The sequence below is a fragment of the Salmo salar genome, chromosome 16, assembly GCF_965601325.2.
Source record: "Salmo salar chromosome 16, fSalSal1, whole genome shotgun sequence".
Taxonomy (NCBI): Eukaryota; Metazoa; Chordata; class Actinopteri; order Salmoniformes; family Salmonidae; genus Salmo; species Salmo salar.
Window position 1 is genome coordinate 49119009 of NC_138306.1, and position 20982 is coordinate 49139990.

General features: G+C 43.0%; 1 protein-coding gene across 3 annotated transcripts in view; it reads left to right on the top strand.

Annotated features, from left to right (window-relative positions):
- The window catches only part of LOC106574020 (choline transporter-like protein 5-B), a 90631-nt gene that overhangs the window by 23172 nt on the left and 46477 nt on the right, over positions 1 to 20982 (top strand). For 2 of the 3 annotated variants that reach the window (XM_014149529.3, XM_014149528.3), the window contains exon 2: positions 1049 to 1097. The exons of the other annotated variant lie outside the window; for it this stretch is intronic. In XM_014149529.3, coding sequence (XP_014005004.1) covers positions 1049 to 1097 — 49 coding nt within the window. The remainder of the gene's footprint in view (positions 1 to 1048; positions 1098 to 20982) is intronic. 3 annotated transcript variants of the gene reach the window in all.

The following is a 20982-nucleotide window of genomic DNA, read 5'->3' on the forward strand; positions in this document are numbered from 1 at the left end:
TCAGTCTCTCATGTCACTGTGGAGGAATTTTGGCCCACTTTTCCATGCAGAACTACTTTAACTGAGCAACATTTGTGGGTTTTCAAGCATGAACTGCTCGTTTCAAGTCCTGCCACAACATCTCAATTGGGATTAGGTCTGGACTTTGACTAGGCCATTCCAAAACTTCAAATGTTTTGCTATTTCACTATTTTAATGTAGACTTGATTGTGTGTTTTGGATCATTGTCTTGCTACATGACCCAGCTTCACTTTAGCTCAGACGGAAGGCTTTACATTCTCCTGTAGAATTCTCTGATACAGAGCAGAATTCATGGTTCCTTCTATTAAGGGAAGTCATCCAGGTCCTAAAGGAGCAAAGCATCCCCAAACCATCATACTACCACCACCATGCTTGACCGTTGGTATGAGGTTCTTACTGTGGGATGCAGTGTTTGGTTTTCACCAGGCATAATTGGACCCATGCCATCCAAAAAGTTATACTTTTTACTCATCTATCCATAGAACATTCTTCCTTCAAAGAGTCTCGGTGATCATCCAGTTGCTTTTCAGCAAACTTGAGTCAACTTTTTGGATGAGATGGGTCCCATTTATGTCTGGAGAAAAACCAAACACTGCATTCCACAGTAAGATGTGAGAGACTGATCAGCAACTACAGGAAGTGTTTGGTTGCAGTCATTACAGCTAAAGGTGGCACAACCAGTTATTGAGTGTAAAGGGGCAATTACTTTTTCACACAGGGGAATGGGATGTTGCATAACTTTGTTCATAAAAAAATATATGTATTTGTAAACTCAGGTTCCCTTTATCTAATACTACATTTTGGTTGAAGATCTGATAACATTCAGAATCAAAAATATACAAAAATAGAGTAAATCAGAAAGGCGGCATATACTTGTTCACCGTACATGTAAATTGTCTTATCAATATTATAGATTTCCCTGTTTCTAAGCCGAGTAGTTCTGCAAGACACCGCTGTGTTGCATGTTAGAGGTAACAGACTCTTGGTTTACGAATGGGAACCACACTATGATCTGCTTCCCTTACAGGTGAGCCACGCAACTTTGACCCGAGCTTCAGAGGACCTATCCATAACAGGTACTGTACTCACTGGTCAACTCCAACTTCCCTTGCATGTTTATTTTGACTTTTTTCAGCTGAAGAAGCTATAGAGACATTACATTTTCATTTTAGTCATTGATCAGACGCTCTTATCCAGAGCGACTTATAGTAGTGAGTGCATACATTGTAATTCGCACTGGTCGCCCGTGGGAATCAAACCCACAACCCTGGTATTTCAAGTGCCATGCTCTACCAACTGAGCCACACGGGACCAGACATGTACAGTAATAAGCTTGTAATAAGCGGCATGATGGACGTTCAGCAGCCTATTGATAGTGAGGCCTAGATTCTTCTTTACAAAAGTGTTATTTTTTCTCTCTCCTTTTTTCTCTGCCCCAAAGATATACCTATAGTCATCTTGTAAAACTGACCTAGAATTTAACTGTGCATTCTTTCAGAACCACACTGTTTCATAAGCTTCTTTGCGTGTCAACACATTGATCGTTTGCCAGACAGTGTTAATCGAGAGAGGCTGAGGGCTGGCAGGTCTCTTTGCTACATCACACAGATCAATGGCTATTAGTCACATGGTGGTCTGGAGTTTACACACTCACATATCATAGGGGGTTTAGCGTGTGAACTGCAATATAAGATCCTGTTTTGACCTATTTTCATTTAACAAGGAAGCAGTCAGAGGTTGAATGTTTGACCTTTATCTGGCCCATTGACCAATGCCATGTTGCTATGTCTTGTTTGCATTTGTTTGGTTCTCACTTGACTATGTCATCTCACAAGACAACATAGTAAACAACATTGGTAACTTAGTATGCAGCTGCGTATGTCTGATAGCCTTTCAAAGTTGTGCTTATTCTCTTTGGACCACTGAAGCGTATCATTACTTCATACTGTAGAATATATTCAAGACCAGTTTCACAAGCAGCTGGGAAAGCATGTTCAGGTCCTCCTGAGCCTCTCTATCCCACCCTCTCAATCTCCTCTCAATCTCCTCTCTATCCCACCCTCTCCATCTCCTCTCAATCTCCTCTCCATCTCCTCTCTATCCCACCCTCTCCATCTCCTCTCCATCTCCTCTCTATCCCACCCTCTCCATCTCCTCTCTATCCCACCCTCTCAATCTCCTCTCTATCCCACCCTCTCAATCTCCTCTCCATCTCCTCTCTATCCCACCCTCTCCATCTCCTCTCTATCCCACCCTCTCAATCTCCTCTCTATCCCACCCTCTCCATCTCCTCTCTATCCCACCCTCTCCATCTCCTCTCTATCCCACCCTCTCCATCTCCTCTCTATCCCACCCTCTCCATCTCCTCTCTATCCCACCCTCTCCATCTCCTCTCTATCCCACCCTCTCCATCTCCTCTCTATCCCACCCTCTCCATCTCCTCTCCATCTCCTCTCTATCCCACCCTCTCCATCTCCTCTCTATCCCACCCTCTCCATATCCTCTCTACCCCACCCTCTCTATCCCACCCTCTCCATCTCCTCTCTATCCCACCCTCTCTATCCCACCCTCTCCATCTCCTCTCTATCCCACCCTCTCCATATCCTCTCTACCCCACCCTCTCTATCCCACCCTCTCCATCTCCTCTCTATCCCACCCTCTCCATCTCTATCTCTCCATCTCCTCTCTATCCCTCCATCTCCTCTGTATCTCACCCTCTCCATCTCCTCTCTATCCCACCGTCTCCATCTCCTCTCTAACCCTCCTTCTCCATCTCCTCTCTATCCCTCCATCTCCTCTGTATCCCACCCTCTTCATCTCCTCTCTATCCCACCCTCTCTATTCCACCCTCTCCATCTCCTCTCTATCCCACCCTCTCCATCTCCTCTCTATCCCACCCTCTCCATCTCCTCTCTATCCCACCCTCTCCATCTCCTCTCTATCCCACCCTCTCCATCTCTTCTCCATCTCCTCTCTATCCCACCCTCTCCATCTCCTCTCTATCCCACCCTCTCCATCTCCTCTCTATCCCACCCTCTCCATCTCCTCTCTATCCCACCCTCTCCATCTCCTCTCTATCCCACCATCTCCATCTCCTCTCTATCCCACCCTCTCAATCTCCTCTCTATCCCACCCTCTCCATCTCCTCTCTATCCCACCCTCTCAATCTCCTCTCCATCTCCTCTCTATCCCACCCTCTCCATCTCCTCTCTATCCCACCCTCTCCATCTCCTCTCTATCCCACCCTCTCAATCTCCTCTCCATCTCCTCTCTATCCCGCCCTCTCCATCTCCTCTCTAACCCACCCTCTCTATCCCACCCTCTCTATCTCTCCATCTCTATCTCTCCATCTCCTCTCTATCCCTCCATCTCCTCTGTATCTCACCCTCTCCATATCCTCTCTACCCCACCCTCTCTATCCCACCCTCTCCATCTCCTCTCTATCCCACCCTCTCCATCTCCTCTCTCTCCCACCGTCTCCATCTCCTCTCTATCCTACCGTCTCCATCTCCTCTCTAACCCTCCATCTCCATCTCCTCTCTAACCCTCCATCTCCATCTCCTCTCTATCTCTCCATCTCCTCTCTATCCCTCCATCTCCTCTCTATCCCACCCTCTCCATCTCCTCTCTATCCCATCCTCTCCATCTCCTCTCTATCCCACCCTCTCTATCCCACCCTCTCCATCTCCTCTCTATCCCACCCTCTCAATCTCTTCTCCATCTCCTCTCTATCCCACCCTCTCCATCTCCTCTCTATCCCACCCTCTCCATCTCCTCTCTATCCCACCCTCTCCATCTCCTCTCTATCCCACCCTCTCCATCTCCTCTCTATCCCACCCTCTCCATCTCCTCTCTATCCCACCCTCTCAATCTCCTCTCTATCCCACCCTCTCCATCTCCTCTCTATCCCACCCTCTCAATCTCCTCTCCATCTCCTCTCTATCCCACCCTCTCCATCTCCTCTCTATCCCACCCTCTCAATCTCCTCTCCATCTCCTCTCTATCCCGCCCTCTCCATCTCCTCTCTAACCCACCCTCTCTATCCCACCCTCTCTATCTCTCCATCTCTATCTCTCCATCTCTATCTCTCCATCTCCTCTCTATCCCTCCATCTCCTCTGTATCTCACCCTCTCCATATCCTCTCTACCCCACCCTCTCTATCCCACCCTCTCCATCTCCTCTCTATCCCACCCTCTCCATCTCCTCTCTATCCCACCCTCTCCATCTCCTCTCTATCCCACCGTCTCCATCTCCTCTCTATCCTACCGTCTCCATCTCCTCTCTAACCCTCCATCTCCATCTCCTCTCTAACCCTCCATCTCCATCTCCTCTCTATCCCTCCATCTCCTCTCTATCCCACCCTCTCCATATCCTCTCTATCCTAACCTCTCTATTCCACCCTCTCCATCTCCTCTCTATCCCACCCTCTCCATCTCCTCTCTATCCCACCCTCTCAATCTCCTCTCCATCTCCTCTCTATCCCACCCTCTCCATCTCCTCTCTATCCCATCCTCTCCATCTCCTCTCTATCCCACCCTCTCTATCCCACCCTCTCCATCTCCTCTCTATCCCACCCTCTCAATCTCCTCTCCATCTCCTCTCTATCCCACCCTCTCCATCTCCTCTGTATCCCACCCTCTCCATCTCCTCTCTATCTCACCCTCTCCATCTCCTCTCTATCCCACCCTCTCAATCTCCTCTCCATCTCCTCTCTATCCCTCCATCTCCTCTGTATCCCACCCTCTCCATCTCCTCTCTATCTCACCCTCTCCATCTCCTCTCTATCCCACCCTCTCCAGCTCGTATAACTCCTACATCTGTGTGGACTGAGTGAAGGCACTTTTATGTTTCTCTTGCTTGTAGGCTTTTTTAATTAGAACTGGGAGAGAAGTGAAGCTCACTGCCAAAATGAAGTCCGTACCTGTGGTTAACAGTTCTCCAAGAGTAGAGAAATGGGCACATATTGTAGCTTTCTGACTAATTCTGCCTACAATTCTGCTGTTGTACGAGCGGCATATCAATCTGTAAAGTACGTCTGAATAATGTATGAGTTGAAATAATGTAATTGACGGTGAACAGTGGACTGCACATCTTTTAAGTCAAGGCAGGAAAGTTAAAAAACATTCAAAACCCTCCTGCCTTCCATTGCTATCCCTGTTGGCTCTCCAGATGGTTAGACATTTCCCAGTGTGTTACAGCATGTGGGAATCCTTTCTCCCAAACTCTCTCCCTGTTAACTCCCTGTTAATTCTCATTATGTGCTGGAGACAGGCGGTGGTGACACACCAGAATGGCACCCAGGCTACTCTGTAGCAGCGTCTAACCAGTTATTACCACCACACCAGAATGGCACCCAGGCTACTCTGTAGCAGCGTTTAACCAGTTATCACCACCACACCAGAATGGCACCCAGGCTACTCTGTAGCAGCGTCTAACCAGTTATCACCACCACACCAGAATGGCACCCAGGCTACTCTGTAGCAGCGTCTAACCAGTTATCACCACCACACCAGAATGGCACCCAGGCTACTCTGTAGCAGCGTCTAACCAGTTATCACCACCACACCAGAATGGCACCCAGGCTACTCTGTAGCAGCGTCTAACCAGTTATCACCACCACACCAGAATGGCACCCAGGCTACTCTGTAGCAGCGTCTAACCAGTTATCACCACCACACCAGAATGGCACCCAGGCTACTCTGTAGCAGCGTCTAACCAGTTATCACCACCACACCAGAATGGCACCCAGGCTACTCTGTAGCAGCGTCTAACCAGTTATCACCACCACACCAGAATGGCACCCAGGCTACTCTGTAGCAGCGTCTAACCAGTTATCACCACCACACCAGAATGGCACCCAGGCTACTCTGTAGCAGCGTCTAACCAGTTATCACCACCACACCAGAATGGCACCCAGGCTACTCTGTAGCAGCGTCTAACCAGTTATCACCACCACACCAGAATGGCACCCAGGCTACTCTGTAGCAGCGTCTAACCAGTTATCACCACCACACCAGAATGGCACCCAGGCTACTCTGTAGCAGCGTCTAACCAGTTATCACCACCACACCAGAATGGCACCCAGGCTACTCTGTAGCAGCGTCTAACCAGTTATCACCACCACACCAGAATGGCACCCAGGCTACTCTGTAGCAGCGTCTAACCAGTTATCACCACCACACCAGAATGGCACCCAGGCTACTCTGTAGCAGCGTCTAACCAGTTATCACCACCACACCAGAATGGCACCCAGGCTACTCTGTAGCAGCGTCTAACCAGTTATCACCACCACACCAGAATGGCACCCAGGCTACTCTGTAGCAGCGTCTAACCAGTTATCACCACCACACCAGAATGGCACCCAGGCTACTCTGTAGCAGCGTCTAACCAGTTATCACCACCACACCAGAATGGCACCCAGGCTACTCTGTAGCAGCGTCTAACCAGTTATCACCACCACACCAGAATGGCACCCAGGCTACTCTGTAGCAGCGTCTAACCAGTTATCACCACCACAGCCATGGCTCTCTAAGTGGAGTGAGCTTTACGAATAATACACTCTGTCACACAGCTTCACATGGCATTGCAAGAATACCAGCCAGTATTCACTGCCTCACAGCATGTAGACTAGCAGCACACACAAACACCAACCCAGCAGGTGGAAAGAACTTGTTCTAGCCGATTGGCTTTTGGTTCAGATATGGAGGGAGATCTAAGGCAGGCCAGGTTTGGAAATCAGAATGGGTTTAGACTAGAAAAGGAATTTGACAGTGGACCACATTTGCATTCCGGCTGCGTTTGCTTCTCGTAGATAAAAGAGACGTTGTTTTTTTTCTCTCCTTTGGCATCTTCCTTTCAGCGTTCACCTTTGAATGACTCAAAGGTGGTTATTTGTATTAGCTGTGTAGTGCCAGCTTTGACTTTGCCTTAATGAGGTAGTTTCTAGGCCCTGGGGGGTTGGGTAGAAGACAGTGAAGACTGACCTCACAGTAAGGCAGTGAAGAGGTGTTAGAAGGTCTGCTTCGGAGTCCCACCCCCTGGATCTCAGCGACTAATCACCCATAATTCCTAGCTACCCGCTGGTCCACTACAGTACCTGACTCAACTCCTAACAGCTCTTGTTCCTTGCCTTGAATGAAATGAAAAAGTAGTCCCTCATCTCTTTTTTAATACAGTGTTTAATATTAGAGCAGGCAGTGCCTGAGGTGGCATAGCTCCACTTCACACTGTATCAAATTAACCATCTCTACATGAAGTCTCTACAGGAATGTAGTCAGTGTGATGGAGTTCTGCCTTAACTCCCTTTGTCTGGGTCTGTTTTCAAAATGTGGCATAGCCTTTGAAGTCTGAGTTCCATAACCATCACGCTATAGACATGTCATTCTTTGAGTCTCTGCCATCAAATATATATACAGTGCATTCGGGAAGTATTCAGACACCTTGACACCAGTCTCAACATCAACAGTGAAGAGGTGACTCCTGGATGCTGACCTTCTAGGCAGAGTTCCTCTGTCCAGTGTCCTGTGTTATTTTGCCCATCTTAATCTTTTATTTTTATTGGCCAGTCTGAGATATGTCTTTTTCTTTGCAACTCTGCCTAGAAAGGCAGCATCCTGAAGACACTTTTCACTGTTGACGTTGAGACTGGTGTTTTGCGGGTACTATTTAATGAAGCTGCCAGTTGAGGACTTGTGAGGCGTCTATTTCTCAAACTAGACACACTAATATCCTCTAATGTCCTCTTGCTCAGTTGTGCACCGGGGCCTCCCACTGCTCTTTCTATTCTGGTTAGAGACAGTTTGGGCTGTTCTGTGAAGGGAGTAGCACACAGCGTTGTACGAGATCTACAGTTTCTTTGCAATTTCTCGCATGGAATAGCCGTCATTTCTCAGAACAAGAATACACTGACGAGTTTCAGAAGAAAGGCTTTGTTTCTGACCATTTTGAGCCAGTAATCGAAACCACAAATGCTGATGCTCCAGATATTCAAATAGTCTAAAGGCCAGTTTTATTGGTTCATTAATGAGCACAACAGTTTTCATCTGTGCTAACATAACTGCAAAAGGGTTTTCTAATGATCAATTAGCCTTTTAAAATGATAAACCTGGATTAGCTAACACAACGTGCCATTGGAACACAGGAGTGATGGTTGCTGATAATGGGCCTATATACGGTTGAAGTCGGAAGTTTACATACACTTTGGTTGGAGTCATTAAAACTACTTTTTCGACCACTCCACAAATTTCTTGTTAACAAACAATAGTTTGGGAAGTCGGTTAGGACATCTACTTTATGCATGACAGAAGTAATTTTTCCAACAATTGTTTACAGACAGATTATTTCACTTATAATTCACTGTATCACAATTCCAGTGGGTCAGAAGTTTACATACACTAAGTTGACTGTGTCTTTAAACAGACTATGGTTTGCAACTGCACATGGGGACAAAGGTTGTACTTTTTGGAGAAATGTCCTCTGATTTGATGAAACCATAAAAAAAGCCATAATGAAAGCCATAATGACCATCGTTATGTTTGGAGGAAAAAGGGGGAGGCTTGCAAGCCGAAGAACACCATCCCAACCGTGAAGCACGGGGGTGGCAGCATCATGTTGTGGGGGTGCTTTGCTGCAGGAGGGACTGGTGCACTTCACAAAATAGATGGCATCATGAGGATGTAAAATTATATATTGAAGCAACATCTCAAGACATCAGTCAGGAAGTTAAAGCTTGGTCGCAAATGGGTCTTCCAAATGGGCAATGACCCCAAGCATACTTCCAAAGTTGTGGCAAATGGCTTAAGGACAACAATGTCAAGGTATTGGAGTGGCCATCACAAAGGCCTGACCTCAATCCTATAGAACATTTGTGGGCAGAACTGGAAAAGCTTGTGTGAGCAAGGAGGCCTCAGGAGGCGAAATAAATTTGGCTTGTCACCTAAAACCTTCACAAACTTTTCTAGATGCAAAATTGAGAGCATCCTGTTGGGCTATATCACCGCCTGGTACGGCAACTGCTCCGCCCACAACCGCAGGGCTCTCCAGAGGGTGGTGCGGTCTGCACAATGCATCACCGGGGGCAAACTACCTGCCCTCCAGGACACCGACAGCACCCGATGTCACAGGTAGGCCAAAAAGATAATCAAGGGCAACAACCACCAGAGCCACTGCCTGTTCACCCAGCTACCATCCAGAAGGCGAGGTCAGTACAGGTGCGTCAAAGCTGGGACCGAGAGACCGAAGCTATTTTTCAATCTCAAGGCCATCAGATTGTTAAACAGCCGTCACTAACACAGAGAGGCTGCTGCCTACATACAGACTTGAAATCATTGGCCTCTTGAATAAATAGATCACTAGTAATTTTAATAATGTTTACATATCTTGCATTACTCATCCCATATGTATACTGTATTTTATACCATCTATTGCATCTTGCCTGTGCTGCTCGGCTATCACTCATCCATATATTTATATGTATATATTCTTATTCCATCCCAATACTTAGATTTGTGTGTATTAGGTAGTTGTTGTTGAATTATCAGAGAACTACTTGTTAGATATTGCTGCACTGTCGGAACTAGAAGCAGAAGCATTTCGCTACACTCACAATTAGGGATGCACGATATATCGGTGAGCATATCGGAATCGGACGATATTAGCTAAAAATGCCAACATCGCCCCGATGTCTAGTTCAATGCAGATTTGTGCAAAACCGATGTCAAAGCTGATGTGCATACCTATATATCGTAAGTAGATGACGTAATGACGACACGAAAAATACAGCACCACACAGAACAAAAACAGAAAAATACCTAGCGCACACTTCCACCAACTAAACAAGTTCAAGTCAAGCAGTCTGTCACGTCCTGACCATAGAGAGCTCTTATTTTCTATGGTAGAGTAGGTCAGGGCGTGACTGGGGGGGTTTATCTAGTTTATTTAGTTCTATGTTGATTTGGTTCTAGTTTCTTTTTTCTATGTTGGGATTTTTGTATGATCCCCAATTAGAGGCAGCTGGTCATCGTTGTCTCTAATTGGGGATCATATTTAAGTAGTTGTTTTTCCCACCTGTGTTTGTGGGAGATTATTTTGAGTTAGTGCATGTTGCACCTCTGTCGTCACGATTTGTTGTTTGTTTATAGTTTATTGTTTGTTTGGCTAAGTTTCACTATTGTAACGGCTGTCGTCGCAAGAAAACCAAGATGCAGCGGAGGTTGTGGATTCATTATAAATATTTAATAAAATGAACCACTATAAACAAAACATCAAACAGCAATGATAGCTAACAGTCCTGTCTGGTCAAAAACGAACGAGACAGAAAACAATCCCCCACAAAACCCAAAGGAAAAACATGCTCCTTATGTGTGACTCCCAATCAACAACAACGAACTTCAGCTGTGCCTGATTGGGAGCCACACACAGCCCAAAACAAAGAAATACAAAAAACCTAGAAAAATAACATAGAACGCCCACCCAATGTAACACCCTGGCCTAACCAAAATAAAGAACAAAAACCCCTCTCTATGGCCAGGGCGTTACAACTATATAATAAAGATGTGGAACGATACGCACGCTGCGCCTTGGTCTCCTTCATACGACGAACGTGACACAGTCATTTGAAAGATTAAGAAAATTTGGGCGAGACAACTCGAAGGCAAAATCCGTTAATGCCAAGATAATGGAATTCATTTCCCTTGACAATCAGCTGTGCTCTGTCGTGGAGGATTTTTGCTTTCGCCGACTGGTCCATCCCCGGTACACACTATTTTTCAGATGTTGCCCTACCGGATTTACACAGTATTGTTGAGACTCACATCCATGAGCTACTTGCTATGGGCGTCACTGCTATTAGTTTCACGACTGACATTTGGACCAGCGATGTCAGCCCCATGAGCATTATGAGTCTGACAGCACAGTGGGTCCACGAGGATTTCATACTGAGGAAAGATGTATTGCATGCTCAAGAATGTGCTGGTTCTCATATCGCTGCTGCCATTTTTCAATGGCATTTGAGAACATGTTTGAAACATGGAAACATGAACACTCCTAGCTCCATTAGAAAAACTGACTGGAGAAATAAGCTAAACTGAGTCTGCAGCAGACGTGGTACCCTCTGTCATGGCATTGAAACGCCTGCTCAACAAAACTGCTGACAGACCGTGGGGTTAAAACTTGCAAAAGTACTCGAAGCAGTGAACAAGCGATTCGGTGGCATTCTCTCTGAGTCTCTTTACTGTGTCGCCACCATGCTCGATGCTAGGTACAAGGACCGCTACTTCGATGTAGACAAGGAACAGGGTTTACGTGAAATGTTACAGACACAGCTGGACAAGATGGAAATGGACACAGTGACAGTACGCACCGAGGAAGAGAGGCCACGGATGAAACTTCACTGCTTGACATGCATGATGAAATCCTGGTTGAGAATGAAACGACTGAACGAAACAGCACAGCAAGTAAGTGAAAGAAGTAGGTTTTGATTATGTTTTACTGGTAATGGGGACATATGTAAATGCCAATAATTTACTTTTGTGTGTGTGTGTGTGTGTGTGTGTGTGTATGTGTGTGTGTGTGTGTGTGTGTGTGTGTGTGTGTGTGTGTGTGTGTGTGTGTGTGTGTGTGTGTGTGTGTGTGTGTGTGTAACCTTTATTTAACTGGTCAAGTTGGTTAAGAACAAATTCTTATTTACAATGACCGCCTACCCCGGACGACGCTGGGACAATTGTGCGCTGCCCTATGGGACTCCCAATCACGGCCAGATGTGATACAGCCTGGATTCAAACCAGGGACTGTAGTGACGCCTCTCGCACTGAGATGCAGTGCCTTAGACCACAGTGTCCGTGTGTGTGTTAACTATTTATCTCTACTAGAATGCTTAAAAGGCTGCTAAAATGTAAAATATTGGATATTGATAACGGCCATAAATGTCGTATTGATGCATCGCTCCTCGCAATAACATCTGCTAACCATGTGTATGTTTTTCAAAAGCAAAGTCAAACTGCTGCCACTTGAACAGAAAACAGTGTCATCCACACAATATGTCTCCCAATGTCATTGACATAGGTAATAAACCACAACTCGGCACACCCGAGCACAACTGTACGGTGTCCGACTAACAACCCTTGCCTTAACACACGGGGTTTGAATTGACAGTTTTTGTGGGTAATGGTGTCTTTGACAGGAGGATGCTGATCTGAACAGATGGTCTATGGGTCAGTCATTAGCTGAAGGGGATTTATGGGCAATATAATTTGAGGAGATATCTCAAATTGGACGTTCACAATTTAATTATGATGTCTCCAGACTTCATGTAATTCAGATGAGATTGGTGATAGACATTTAATTCAGCAGTGAGACAGATGTGTGTTATAGGTCTGTACTTTTGGATCTCATCTATTTACCGTAAAATCAGAAAGTATTCACACCCCTTGACTGTTTTCACATTTTGTTATGTTACAGCCTACATTTACAATGGATTAAATGTCGTTTTGTTTGGTCTACACACAATACCCCATAAAGTCAAAGTGGAATTATATTTTTAGACATTTTTACAAATTATTTCAAAATGAAAAGCTGGAATGTCTTGATTCAGTAAGTATCAAACCTCTTTGTTATGTCAACCCAAAATTAGTTCAGGGGTGAAAATGTGCTTAACAAGTCACATAATAAGTTGCATGGACTCACTCTGTGTGCAGTAGTAGTGTTTAACATGATTTTTGAATGACTACATCATCCCTGTACCCCACACATACAATTATCGGTAAGGTCCCTCAGTCAAACACAGATTCAACCACACAGGTTTTCCAATGACTCGCAAAGAAGGGCATTTATTGGTAGATGGCTAAAACAGTTTTAAAAAGCAGACATTGAATATCCCTTTTAGCATGGTGAACTTATTAATTACACTTTGAATGGTGTATCAATACACCCAGTCACTACAAAGATACAGGCGTCCTTCCTAACTCCATTGCCAGAGAGGAAGGAAATCGCTCAGGGATTTCACCATGAGGCCAATTGTGACTTTAAAACAATTATAGAATTGAATGGCTGTGATAGGAGAGAACTGAGGATGGATTAACAACATTGTAGTTACTCCACAGTACTAACCTAAATGACAGAGTGAAAAGAAGGTAGCCTGTACAGAATACAAATATTCCAAAACTTGCATTCTGTTTACAACAAGACACTAAAGTAAAAATGCAATCAATGTGGCAAAGAAATTAACTTTATGACCTGAGTAGAAAGCATTATGTTTGGGGCAAATTTAACAAACCACATCACTGAGTACCACTCTTCACATTTTCAAGCATGGTGATGGCTGCACCATGTTATGGGTATGCTTGTCATGGGCAAGGACTAGGGAGTTTTTTATGATAAAAATAAACCATTTAGAACTAAGCACAGGCAGGATCCTAAAGGAAAACCTGGTTCAGTCTGCTTTCCAACAGACACTGGGGGGAAAATTCACCTTTCAGCAGGACAATAACCTAAAACACAAGGCAAAATATACACTGGAGTTGCTTACCAAGACAGCATTGAATTTTCTTGAGTGCCCTAGTTACAGTTTTGAGTGAAATCGGCTTGAAAACAGAATATTTTGTCTAGATTGTTGAAAAAAGGACAAATCCATTTTAATCCCACTTTTTAACCCAACAAATTTGTAGAGAAAGTCAAAGGGTGTGAATACTTTCTGAAGACACGGTAACTGGGAAGGAATCTCAATCGTCTTTATTGTTGAACTCCAACATGCCCCACTTTCACATAACAACTCATTAGAGTGGAATGCTAATGCAGTGGCAATTACCTACGGTATTTATGTAGGGCCATAAACATTCTGCTTAATTGCAACAGCACTTTGCAAAACATTCCAGGATAATTTGTGATGCAAAGCTTAAACTGTGCAATGCCATCTAAATCTGTTTAAGAGCCACATTTAGTTACCTAAACGTTTGTGCATTTCTAGCACGCAATGACTACGTCAAGCTTGTGACTACAATCTAGTTTGATGCATTTGCGGATTGTTTTGGATCGGGATTTCAAACAATAAAAAAACATTAAGTAAATCGCAGGATTCGCTGTGATATTAATAGGAAATTCATAATTTGATCTAATTGAGCTGTAATTTTAAGATTAGTTATACAAGAAGCATTACAAAATATTGACGTCTTGATTTTGTAAAAAGTAACGGTTAGCAAAATCAGGTAACTTGTCAATGTCAACTTGTTTTGACATATTGTTGTTTTTTGCTGTGTAGGTTGTGTATTTTGAATGATTTACGACATTGCGATTAATCACGATTTAAAAACAATTAGTGCAATCAAATCAGAAAAAGTGAACCAGAGTAAACTGGTTAACTCTGACAGCCCTGGTTTTGGATTATGTTTTGCCCAATAGGAACTGAATGGTGAATAATGTGTGTGTACTTACACAATTTTTCATGTTATTTTTATTTCACCTTTATTTAACCAGGTAGGCCAGTTGAGAACAAGTTCTCATTTACAACTGTGACCTGGCCAAGATAGAGCAAAGCAGTGCAACACAAACAACACAGGGTTACACATGGGATACACAAACGTACAGTCAATAACACAATAGAAAAGTATTTATACAGTGTGTGCAAATGTAGTGAGATTAAGGAGGTAAGGCAATAAATAGGCCATAGTGGCGAAATAATTACAATTTAGGAATTAAACACTGGAGTGATAGATGTGCAGAAGATGAATGTGCAAGTAGAGATACTGGGGTGCAAAGGAGCAGAAAAACAAAAACAATATGGGGATGAGGTAGTTGGGTGGGCTATTTAATGATGGGCTATGTACAGGTGCAATTATCGGTAAGCTGCTCTGACAGCTGATGCTTAAAGTTCGAGAGGGAGATATAAGACTCCAGCTTCAGTGATTTGTTTGCAATTCATTCCAGTCATTGGCAGCAGAGAACTGGAGGGAATGGCAGTCAAAGAAGGAGTTGGCTTTGGGGGTGACCAGTGAAATATACCTGCTGGAGCGCGTGCTACAGGTGGGTGTTGTTATGGTGACCAGTGAGCTGAGATAAGGTGGGGCTATACCTATAAAAGACTTATCGATGACCTGGAGACAGTGGGTTTGGCGACGAATATGAAGCAAGGGCCAGCCAACGAGAGCGTACATGTCGCAGTGGTGGGTAGTATATGGGGCTTTGGTGACAAAACAGATGGCACTGTGATAGACTACATCCAATTTGCTGAATAGAGTGTTGGAGGCTATTTTGTAAATGACATCCCCGAAGTCAAGGATCGGTAGGATAGTCAGTTTTACGAGGGTATGTTTGGCAGCATGAGTGAAGGAGGCTTTGTTGCGAAATAGGAAGCCGATTCTAGATGTAATTTTGGATTGGAGATGCTTAATGTGAGTCTGGAAGGAGAGTTTACAGTCTAACAAGACACCTAGGTATTTGTAGTTGTCCACATATTCTAAATCAGAACCACCCAGAGTAGTGATGCTAGACGGGTGGGTAAGTGGGCGCGGGCAGCAATCGGTTGAAGAGCATGCATTTAGTTTTGCTTGCACTTAAGAGCAGTTGGAGGTCACGGAAGGAGGGTTGCATGGCATTGAAGCTCGTCTGGAGGTTTGTTAACACAGTATCCAGAGAAGGGCTACATTCAACCGTTCAAAAGTTTGGGATCACTTAGAAATGTCCTTGTTTTTGAGAGATTGTCCTTGTTTTTGCAGATTTTTTTTGTCCATTAAAATAGAGGAACTCTGCCTAGAAAGCCAGCATCCCGGAGTCACCTCTTCACTGTTGACATTGAGACTAGTGTTTTGTTTATTTGTCTATTTAAAGAAGCTGCCAGTTGAGGACTTGTGAGGCATCTGTCTCTCAAACTAGACATTGCTTATTGCTTCTTTAGCAGCACAACAGTTTTCAGCTGTGCTAACATAATTGCAAAGGGGTTTTCTAATGATCAATTAGCCTTTTAAAATGATAAACTTGGATTAGCTAATACAACGTGATATTAGAACACAGGAGTGATGGTTGCTGATAATGGGCCTCTGTATACCTATGTAGATAGTCCATAAAAAATCTGACGTTTCCAGCTACAATAGTCATTTTACAACAATAACTACACTGTATTTCTGATCAATTTGATGGTGTTTTAATGGACAAGAAATGTGAATTTCTTTAAAAAACATTTCTAAGTGACCCCAAACTTTTGAACAGTAATGTACACCGCTCAAAAAAATAAAGGGAACACTAACTCCAACTCCTGGACAGTCTGTGGTGCAACATGGCGTTGGTGGATGGAGCGAGACATGATGTCCCAGATGTGCTCAATTGGATTCAGGTCTGGGGAACAGGCAGGCCAGTCCATAGCATCAATGCCTTCCTCTTGCAGGAACTGCTGACACACTCCAGCCACATGAGGTCTATAATTGTCTTGCATTAGGAGGAACCCAGGGCCAACCTCACCAGCATATGGTCTCACAAGGGGTCTGAGGATCTCATCTCAGTACCTAATGGCAGTCAGGCTACCTCTGGCGAGCACATGGAGGGCTGTGCGGCCCCCCAAAGAAATGCCACCCCTCACCATGACTGACCCACCGCCAAACCGGTCATGCTGGAGGATGTTGCAGGCAGCAGAACATTCTCCACGGCGTCTCCAGACTCTCACGTCTGTCACATGTGCTCAGTGTGAACCTGCTTTCATCTGTGAAGAGCACAGGGCGCCAGTGGCGAATTTGCCAATCTTGGTGTTCTCTGGCAAATGCCAAACGTCCTGCACGGTGTTGGGCTGTAAGCACAACCCCCACCTGTGGACGTCGGGCCCTCATACCACCCTCATGGAGTCTGTTTCTGACCGTTTGAGCAGACACATGCACATTTGTGGCCTGCTGGAGGTAATTTTGCAGGGCTCTGGCAGTGCTCCTCCTGCTCCTCCTTGCACAAAGGCGGAGGTAGCGGTCCTGCTGCTGGGATGTTGCCCTCCTACGGCCTCCTCCACATCTCCTGATGTACTGGCCTGTCTCCTGGTAGCGCCTCCATGCTCTGGACACTACGCTGACAGACACAGCAAACCTTCTTGCCACAGCTCGCATTGATGTACCATCCTGGATGAGCTGCACTACCTGAGCCACTTGTGTGGGTTGTAGACTCCGTCTCATGCTACCACTAGAGTGAAAGCACCGCCAGCATTCATAAGTGACCAAAACATCAGCCAGGAAGCATAGGAACTGAGAAGTGGTCTGTGGTTACCACCTGCAGAACCACTCCTTTATTGGGGGTGTCTTGCTAATTGCCTATAATTTCCACCTGTTGTCTATTCCATTTGCACAACAGCATGTGAAATGTATTGTCAATCAGTGTTGCTTCTTAAGTGGACAGTTTGGTTTCACAGAAGTGTGATTGACTTGGAGTTACATTGTGTTGTTTAAGTGTTCCCTTTATTTTTTTTAGCAGTATATTTTGGTGTAAGAAGTAGAAATATATGTTTTTGAACACTTCTACATTCATGTGAATGAGAACATGATTGTGGATAATCATGAATGAATCGTGAATAATGAGCGAGAAGGTTAGAGGCACAGATCATAGCCCTCAAATGCTAACCCTAATTTGTTGTAGCTTCTGAACGGCATCTCACTCTTCATTATTCATGATTCATTCATGATTTTTCTTAATGATGACGTTATTAGGATTCATTTAGAAGTGTTCAGAAACATCTTAACTGCTCACTTAGAAAGAAAAAATTACTCAACATTGGTATTGGTACGGCGTTAGGATCCCCATTAGCTGCTGCAAAAGCATCAGCTACTCTTCCTGTGGTCCACATAAACATGACACAATACATAGTAGGGAACATTATTAGTCAAGGACTGAAATACATACATTTAAGACGTCACACATAGCCTAAATATCAGTACATACACATAATATCTAGGTCAAATGCATAATGCAGTGAAAATTACAATACAAGATATATAAAATGTCTGTCCCTTCACAGTCCCCTTTTCTGCAGTAAGGTGTTTTTTTATCTGGTTTTATTGCTAGCTTGAGTTAACTGGGGTGGCAGAGTTCCATGTTGTTATGGCTTTATTTAATACTGTGCGTTTCCCAGCCTCTGTTCTGGACCTGGGGATTGTGAAGAGACCTCTGGTTGCATGTGTTGTGCCGATGAGTGTCTGAACTGTGTGGTGTGGACATCTAAGTGCGATACATGCTGCTTTGTTCTCGACCTTCTGCAATGTCCCTCTTTGCCACACATGACCAAACAGCTGGGCAGTAGTCCAGGTACGACAAAACTAGGGTGTGTAGGACCTGTCTGGTCGACTGAGATGTCAAGAATACAGACCAACACCCTATCATTGACAGATCTCTTCCCATTTGAGCAACTATTGAGTCTATATGTTTTGACCATGACAGTTTACTATCTAGGGTTACACTCAGCAGTTTAGTCTCTCCAACTTGCTAAATTGCCACATTATTCAATGATATATCTAAATGAGGTTTAGCACCCGGGGGGGACTAGCTACATAAAGTGCTTTAATTTCTACGCTGTAAAACAGATAGTGCCTTTAGAATGTATTCATACCCCTTGACTTATTCCACACTTTGTTGTTATAGCCTGAATTCAAAATGGATTAAATTGATTTTGTTTCTCACCCATCTACACACACAATACCCCATAATGACAAAGTGAAAACATGTTTTAGAAATGTTAGCAAATGTATTGAAATGGAAATACAGAAATATCTCATTTACATAAGTATTCTCACCCCTGAGTCAATACATGTTAGAATAAACTTTGCCAGCAATTACAGTTGTGAGTCTATCTGGGTAAGTTTCTAAGACTTTGCACACCTGGATTGTACAACATTTGCACATTATTATTTTTAAAATTCTTCAAGCTCTGTCGAGTTGGTTGTTATAATCTTTGCTATACAGCTATTTTCAAGTCTTGCCATATATTTTCAGCCAAATTAAGTAAAAACTCGTAACTAGGCCACTCTTTGGCACACCAGTATTTCTACTTGCACATCCTCATCTGCATATCACTCCAGTGTAAATTGCTAAATTGTAATTACTTCGCCACTATTGGCCTATCTATTGCCTTACCTCCTTACTTCATTTGCACGTACTGTACACAGATCTTTCTATTGTGTTACTGACTGTACGTTTGTTTATTCCATGTGTTCTTTGTGTCACACTGCTTTGCTTTATCTTGACCAGGTCGCAGTTGTGAATGAGAACTTGTTCTCAACTTGCCTACCTGGTTAAATAAAGGTGAAATAAAAAGAATTATACAAAAATACAATGTCTTGGTATTTCAGCTTTTAATTTTTAATTTGTAAACATTTCTCAAAACAATTCTACTTTAAAATTATGGGGTAGTGTGTGTGTGTATACCAGTGACACAAAATCTCAATTTAATTCAGGCAGTAACACAACAAAATGTGAAACAAGTCAAGGGGTGTGAATACTTTCTGAAGGCACTGTATGTATGAAAATACCACTGCCTTCGGAAAATATCAAGAAAAGTAAGGTATAGAGCAAACGCTGCGTACATATCAAGCCTATGTGTGCCTAACAGGTGCCGTTAGATTACGATGTCATTTTTCGGACCGTTTGAACAATGTTGACAACACAATAAATTATAAGCGTACCAGAGAGTCTGAATGTATTATTATTATTTTCTGAAAAGCCTTTACTACAGTTATTTTAAAACTACAATTCTTGATTGTATTTCACATCATGAATAACTCGTATGCTGTGTGATGACATGAACATATACATTATAGATTGATACAGTAGCCTATATAAGTATTGAAAAATAGGCCTCAGTAAGTTACAGTATTAAGACTAAGCAGGATGGGCTCTTAGACCTACAGATCAATGGTGGTTATATAAGGCTGCTATACTAACCCTACTAATGATAATGACATTACTTATTATTATAATGGTGGTTATATAAGGCTGCTATACTAACCCTACTAATGATAATGACATTACTTATTATTATAATGGTGGTTATATAAGGCTGCTATTCTAACCCTACTAATGATAATGACATTACTTATTATTATAATGGTGGTTATATAAGGCTGCTATACTAACCCTACTAATGATAATGACATGACTTATTATTATAATGGTGGTTATATAAGGCTGCTATTCTAACCCTACTAATGATAATGACATTACTTATTATTATAATGGTGGTTATATAAGGCTGTTATACTAACCCTACTAATGATAATGACATTACTTATTATTATAATGGTGGTTAAATAAGGCTGTTATACTAACCCTACTAATGATAATGACATTACTTATTATTATAATGGTGGTTATATAAGGCTGCTATACTAACCCTACTAATGATAATGACATTACTTATTATTATAATGGTGGTTATATAAGGCTGCTATTCTAACCCTACTAATGATAATGACATTACTTATTATTATAATGGTGGTTATATAAGGCTGCTATACTAACCCTACTAATGATAATGACATTACTTATTATTATAATGGTGGTTATATAAGGCTGCTATACTAACCCTACTAATGATAATGACATGACTTATTATTATAATGGTGGTTATATAAGGCTGCTATTCTAACCCTACTAATGATAATGACATTACTTATTATTATAATGGTGGTTATATAAGGCTGTTATACTAATCCTACTAATGATAATGACATTACTTATTATTATAATGGTGGTTATATAAGGCTGCTATACTAACCCTACTAATGATAATGACATTACTTATTATTATAATGGTGGTTATATAAGGCTGCTATACTAACCCTACTAATGATAATGACATTACTTATTATTATAATGGTGGTTATATAAGGCTGCTATTCTAACCCTACTAATGATAATGACATTACTTATTATTATAATGGTGGTTATATAAGGCTGCTATACTAACCCTACTAATGATAATGACATGACTTATTATTATAATGGTGGTTATA